The sequence below is a fragment of the Pundamilia nyererei genome, unplaced genomic scaffold (assembly GCF_000239375.1).
Source record: "Pundamilia nyererei isolate P.nyererei 1_Seehausen unplaced genomic scaffold, PunNye1.0 scaffold00257, whole genome shotgun sequence".
Taxonomy (NCBI): domain Eukaryota; kingdom Metazoa; phylum Chordata; class Actinopteri; order Cichliformes; family Cichlidae; genus Pundamilia; species Pundamilia nyererei.
The window spans coordinates 552,247-559,096 of NW_005187658.1; the positions used below are offsets into that span (position 1 = coordinate 552,247).

The 6,850-nt window shown below is 42.0% G+C and overlaps 1 protein-coding gene across 3 annotated transcripts in view; it reads right to left on the reverse strand.

Moving 5' to 3' along the window:
- usp48 (ubiquitin specific peptidase 48) overlaps nt 1–5,809 on the reverse strand; it is a 28,117-nt gene extending 22,308 nt beyond the window's left edge. The window contains exons 1-5 of one of the 3 annotated variants that reach the window (XM_005749882.2): nt 4,897–5,808; nt 4,211–4,331; nt 3,930–4,071; nt 2,710–2,837; nt 1,368–1,492 (exon numbers count right to left, since the gene is read on the reverse strand). In XM_005749882.2, the coding sequence (XP_005749939.1) occupies nt 1,368–1,492; nt 2,710–2,837; nt 3,930–4,071; nt 4,211–4,331; nt 4,897–5,030 (650 nt within the window). In that variant the 5' untranslated portion in view covers nt 5,031–5,808. Of the gene's footprint in view, nt 1–1,367; nt 1,493–2,709; nt 2,838–3,929; nt 4,072–4,210; nt 4,332–4,896 lie in introns of all 3 variants that reach the window. The other 2 variants (XM_005749881.2, XM_005749885.2) reach the window with 2 other exon arrangements.
- Between the last annotated feature and the right edge of the window lie 1,041 nt (nt 5,810–6,850).

Genomic DNA, 6,850 nt, shown 5'->3' on the forward strand with positions numbered 1-6,850 from the left:
AGGGATACGGAGTTTAGGACCCAGATTACTCCCAGATTTAAGAGCATCTTAGTCCGACAAATACGACAATAATGACGGCCGCTTGCATGTTCTCCAAAAAAATGTGCTTTGTCTGTATCTGACGGACAAACACCAAACCAGTTCCACATCACTGAAGTTGCACCATTTTTACAAACCAATTCTGGTTCATCTGTTTCACTCAACAATCGGCCATGTGCGTATGAAAACAAAGGCACTGCGCATGCGCGTTTTACTCATATTCTATCGCGATATTTCATTTTCCTATCGTTGCCTAACATTATACCGGTATTACCGTGAACGGTATAATATGGCCCAGCCCTAGTAGGCAAGGACATTACTGGATATTCTTGTGTAATTGCTACAGAATAATTTATGTTATACTTTGTTATTGCTACAGAAGAATATTTATTTTATTATTTTACATTTACAATTTTTTCCCGGGGACCCTGTGACACCCCATTGAAGAGCCGTAGGCTGGATCTCTTAAGATCTCACTGTTGGGTTTGTAAGGCCACGTTACTCCTAAATTTCTATCTTGTTCAAAGAGAAGATAAAAAACACAGTTCTAAGCTAGTCGACCTTAGTGTTCTCCTTTTTAAAAAGAATCGAATCGTTAAACAGAATCGAAAATGGAATCGGAATCGTGAAAATCTCATCAATCCCCATCCCTACTCAGCACCTTTGAATGATTCATGTTGCAGTCCAAATGCTAACTCTAATATGAAATAAATATGCACACACACTAAGCCACACCTGTGAAACCCCTCCTATGTAGCAAACGGCAGAAACATAAGATAAAGAACTATTTTCCAAGAACTGTAAACATAAACAAGCAGCACATCTGCGTGGAACAGGAGACCTTCCTGTCTTCCTCATCACTGCATTCTGACAGGAACCAGCCTGACACACAAATGTGCCGTGTCCAAATCACTGTGTAGTTTTGTGTCAAAGTCAGAAAAGCCATTGTATACCGTTCTTATGAGCCAAGGCCCAACAACTCACTCACAGCTGGGGTTCAAACTACAGTTCTGTAAGGGTTAGCAGGGATACAGACTGATGGAAAACTTCATCTTCAGCAAAGAAGTGTATGTATGCTGAGTTTCTACCAACCAATGTAACGTGATGTAATGTTCTGTACTGACACTAAACATGTTCTAAGAACATGTTCTCCAAACGTTAAGCACTTAGAGCTTCAGCTTCACAGACAGAGCTCCATCTGCGTCAGGCTTTGACAGCAGAGCTCTGAGGTGAGCATTTACACGTGTTAGTACTATGTCACATGTGAAAAACAAATCCACACACAGCAGTACTCTATTGAAACAAGTGTAAGTAATAAGAAGCCTTACACAGTAACATAGGAGAACTGTCCACAGAACTGCTGCTGAATGACGTTCCGCAGGTTCGGGTTCTTCTGTTTGGACAGTGTGTCCTCCAGCAGGGACAGGAACAGCTTCGAGAACTCCTGGGCATCCTGAAAATAAAGGCTCTGAAGTCAGTAGGACAAAAAGCAGAGTGTGTGCACGTTCCTAACAAGCTTGAAAGCCAATATTTGCTATGAGCACCTTTATTCTTCAACACATTCTCAACTCTTAGGCAAATTTTCTCTGAGTGTCATTTGTATACGTGTTTGTAATCGGCTGCTCGTCGTTTTTGCACTGCTAGAACTGCAGCTACTGAAACACAGAACACCCACTAAGAATGTTCAACGAGTAAAATTCATTTCACTTTGACCTGCAACAAACCAACGCGATGGCCACATCTATGGAACAGTGCGCTTTAATGTTTGAATGGATCCAGTTTAAAGTGTGGAGCTCAGATGTGCAGCCATGAGCAGCCAACAGCAGCACCAAAATACACACTCGGCCATGAACTAGTTCACTGGAATTAAAATGTTTATCTGACCATTTTGTCTGCTAAATCAACAGAACAGCCACTTTCTGCAGCATTAATTGCACGTGCTTTGTTGCAGCAGTATTGTATTTTGTGACTCGGTTCTCTGAAAATGTCTGACTGGAGTAGGCGACACATTTTCTGTGGAGGAAGCCTCCAATGACCCATGAAGTAGCTGTTTTAGATTGGTCACATGATGTCAACGCCACACACAGGGGAAACCTTCGGTTAACTACCTGATAACTAGCTTCATTTGACTGTTTATCCAGTTTGGCAGTGTTAGGGAGTTAATCCAGGCCGCACACTGGTTGACCTGACTTTGTAATACAGCCCACAGTTCTCGAGGTGACTTACCTTGAAAACAAAAAAACCTTAAAAACCCCCAAACACCTAAAAACATAAAGTACAGCACAATAATTGACTATATCTGGGTTTTTCTTCCTGATTTACTGCTAAGTGTTGACATTATTCAATTATAATGTAATTTGTACATGCCTCTTATGGGAACCAACTGTGGCTTCTAGTAACAAAATGGCTAAAAATACAGTTTTGCCAAGTTTCTGTTATGTGTACAGAACAGCGATTCATCCTGTAAGTTACGTGTGCTTTTTAATGCTCGAGTGATTCACAGATCAGTGTTTAGTGGCTTAACAAACATTCCTTTGAAAATGTTCAGGTACAAAGACTGGACTGAAACAAAAGCAGTGTGCAACAAAGAACTTCAGATTGTCTCAAAAGATATTGTGAGATCATTTTGCCTGGCTCCTTGGACGCATAGATAAATGGGACTGAATGTACCTGTTGCTGTCCTGTGTCCAGACCAAGTGCTTTCACTAGCCCTGAAGGGTCGATGTACTTTCTGTTGCTATTCTGCAGGAGAGCGAACAGATACTGTAGATGCTCACAGATGGACTGGGGCTCGTAATCTGAAATAGACAGAGGATAAGCCTTCACAGTATACTGTATATGCACTGTCACAGTAGCTAACATAAAAAGTCAACTTTTGCTTTAAGCAAATTATGTCAGTTACTTGAAAATACATTCAAAACAGTAGAAATGAGTACTAGTCCAGCAGAGCATTGGGCCTTTCACATTTCACACAAGAAAGTTTGAATTTTGCTGTGCGCTTGCCAAATACCCCAAGCTGCTCTCCAATGCATCCATCAGACTGAATGTGAGTGAGATGACTGTATTCTCCTCCGTTTTGGTTGTTCCGTGAAGTGATGGTGCATGTAATGATCAGTCTTTTTGTCACACACTCACACCGCGAGGTGCAACTGGGGCAACTCGGGGTTCAGTATCTCGCCCAAGGACCGAGATACAGACCACACAGACCAGAGAAACCAGGACTGCAGGACCAGGGATTGATCCTCCAACACTGGGATTGGTAGAAGACCCAGGTGCTGTACAAGAAAAGTTACATTTACTCATACATTCACAAACAGCTTGATTCTGGACACTTTTGCATCACACACACGGCCAATTTAGAATCTAACAACCGACCCTGTGTTTGTACTTTGGGTAGGAACCAGTATGGGAAATGGACTGGTTCTTATACAGCATTTTTCTCCTCTGAGCACTCAAAGTGCTTTACACAACTTGTTCATTCACCCAATCACACAAGCACTTTTCCCTAATAGGTTACTAAGTGCTTTCTAACTAACATTCGCACAGCATTAATACTCTGATGGACGCATCGGAGAACAACATGGGGGTAGTATCTCGCCCAAGGATATTTGGCATGCAGACTGGAACAGACTGGGATCGATCAAACCACCAACCTTCCAGTTAGTAGGTGACCTGCCTGCTCTACCACCTGAGCTACAGCCACCAGTATCAGTAGGAATCTATGAAAGCACAAGAATAAGTGCCAACTACTGCATACCGACGTGTGTACTATGTTATTTATATGTACAACAAGCAACAACACCTTTCCAAATCTGGCTAAAACCTGCCGAGTTTACTTGGAAAACAAATAAAAACACAGAAGCAGCCCAGGATTTAGTTTTGACTTATACCAGACTCAGTGTCATGTTCCTCTGCTCTTGAATTTTGGCACTGATAGAGACTCCTACGCAGCTCCAGGTTGTGGAACCATACTTGCAGAAATGTGTTGACGTAACATGTTGCACCAAGGTTGGTCAACCCAACAAATGTGTTCTAGAAAGGGGCAGAGACAGACAGAGAGACATAACCTTATCTTTACATATACTGTTTCTACATGTGGCCAGGACTTGGACTGTCAATCATCAAGCAAGGCAGCCAAAAAAAGGCCATGTGAGAAAATCATTTGCAGTACCTTTTCTCGACGTTCTGAATTTGGGTCATCGATACTGTGAAAAGCACTTTCATCAATTTCTCCAAGCCATGCCTGTTCACCAATACCAACCAGGCAGTTGGGATTCCCTTTGCAGTTCCTCCTGGAAAAGCAAATGAATACTATTAACTTTACTGGTTCACACTTTGGCTACATTGCTCTTAAACAATGCACAGCTGACAAACACAGCCACCCACACATTTAGAATAGAATTCAACTTTATTGTCATTGCACATGTCACAGGTACAAGGCAACGAAATGCAGTTTGCATCCATCCAGAAGCGCTTTAGCCACGATATAGATATATTACACATATATTAGCAATAATATAGATATATTTGTATCCAGGTAGGGGCCACGGGGTGAGACCAATAATGGTTTTTGTAGCGCAACCATAGCAAACAGTGCGGACCTTAACAAGACACTAGCAAAGTGTCTGTGTGCTAGGCTGAGCGAAGTTGTGCAATGTCAAATTCGAGAGTGGGTCTTCATTAGCTTTCCTACAGTCTATAAAACTGCTCCACAGACTTGATGCTTGTCCGCAAGCGAGGGAACAGCCGACCATTAAGCCTTTAACTAATCTGAATATAATGTAGTTCAACAAATGGGGTATTTTCACTAACATGCGCTATCACAACAAACATTGTTTAGAAATGTTGATACTGTACCTGCAGGCACCTCTTTTGCAGGCCGGGAGGTTGATTCGATATGCTAGCTCTATATGCTCCTGCCTGATTTCTTCTGGTTTCACAGTTTCCACCCAACGCCAAGCCGCTTTCTCCAGCTGTACGCGAGGCGCCATAATTCTATGGAGTAACGTTAACCTCTGCCACACATACGACACGAAAAACCCCCCAAAAGACTCAAGTTAACTAAAGTGGAAACAGGAATGCTAAAACTGTCGGCTAGCCGGAGTTATCGCTGGCCGTGGCTTGTTTCTTGAGCAACCTCCAGGTAGCCAGCTAATGCTAGCGTTCTCTCATAACCCTGTTGAACATAGTTGTAAGTCCATGAGTCCACAACGTAACAACGGAAGGGTTAATAAAAGACGACAAACTACCACTAACAGTATTTGCAGGGTAACGCCAGAAAAACAACACTCTTACTACGGTTAGCTAGCTAGCTAGCTAAAATGTAGCCCGACCGGCTGTGCTAGCAAGTCATTTTCCTCTGTACTTTCTATTTAACGCTCTCTAACGCTAACGTAGCAAGTTTATTGTGTTAAGGTCAAATTTCTCGAACCGTTCATACGTGCAGCTGCTTCACCAAAAGTATTTATGTATTTTCACATTTTATTCACGGTTTATTTTAGATTTAGCGCCCTTGCGTCAGTTTATAAATAAATTACTTCTCCGCTCAAAATCAACACGACGTCAAAATGTGACGTCGCTACTCTTCGGAGGAGGAGGGGACACGCGGACACCGGCGGACGGGCCTGCTCTCTGCACAAATGATGGGAAAGCGTCAGTTATGAGTTTCACTTCAAAAAGCTGCTGCCTGTGTTGTCGACGCGGTGTTTACTCCTCGGATACTGTAATTCTGAAATTTCTCGCTGTCTGTCTGAATGTAATAGAAAAGCCAGCCGGATGGAAACGCGCTGTAAATATAGTTGGACCGAAGCCTGTCAAGCCTGCGATACGTGTTTGGCACTGATGTTATTTAGCCAGGGGCTAATGTGGGATACGTGTGTGTCTGTGTGTGTTAGAGGTGGCCAAAAAAGAGACATTATATACTTCAGTAGGAGGTGACATGCTTATTAAAACATTCTGGTAAAAGTATTGATTCAACTTTTTTACTCAAGTAAAACTGAAAGTGCAGGTTGTGGAAAATAGTCAAAGAAAGTAAAAAGTAGGACGTTTCTGTGCAAAACGGAACCTTGTGCTGTATTAATCTAATAAAATGATATTAGTATATGGTGCTGTGTTCCAAAAGGATAACTGGAGGTGAGCCTGAGGAAAGCAGGGAGGATCATCCAGTCACACTCCCAGCAGACTGAGGCCACCAGGCGGCTGAACACTGGACACGTCACTCCATATTATACATAAATGGCATTTTTGCACAATATTCATCTGCTGACTTTCTGTATATGTTATGTATATACACACATATACACATGTGTATGTATATATGTGCATGCATTCTTTTTATTTGTACATACATTCATGCCATTCATTGCATTTTTTTTATATATTTCTTATATTTTATTTATTTATTTTTTATGTTTCTTATATTTTGGACACCACTGTTGTTTGTGAAGCTTGCACACAAGAATCTCACTGACATGTGCTGCACCAGTGTACCAGTAATGTGATGTGACAATAAAAGTGATCTGATAGAAACTGTACCTAATTACCCCTGCTGTGAATCAGTTATGTAGAACATGAGCACAGATAAAGAAGGCGAATGTAAAGCAAACAGTTTTTGTTGCCTACACCATTTAGGGAAAACTCACAATCAGATTTACAAGTATTTGAAAATTCTCTTGATATACCTCACCCCTGAAGGGTGTATACCTCACCCCTGAAGGGTGTATACCTCACCCCTGAAGGGTGTATACCTCACCCCTGAAGGGTGTATACCTCACCCCTGGCGTCGTTGCCCACCTCTCAATTTTAAATACAC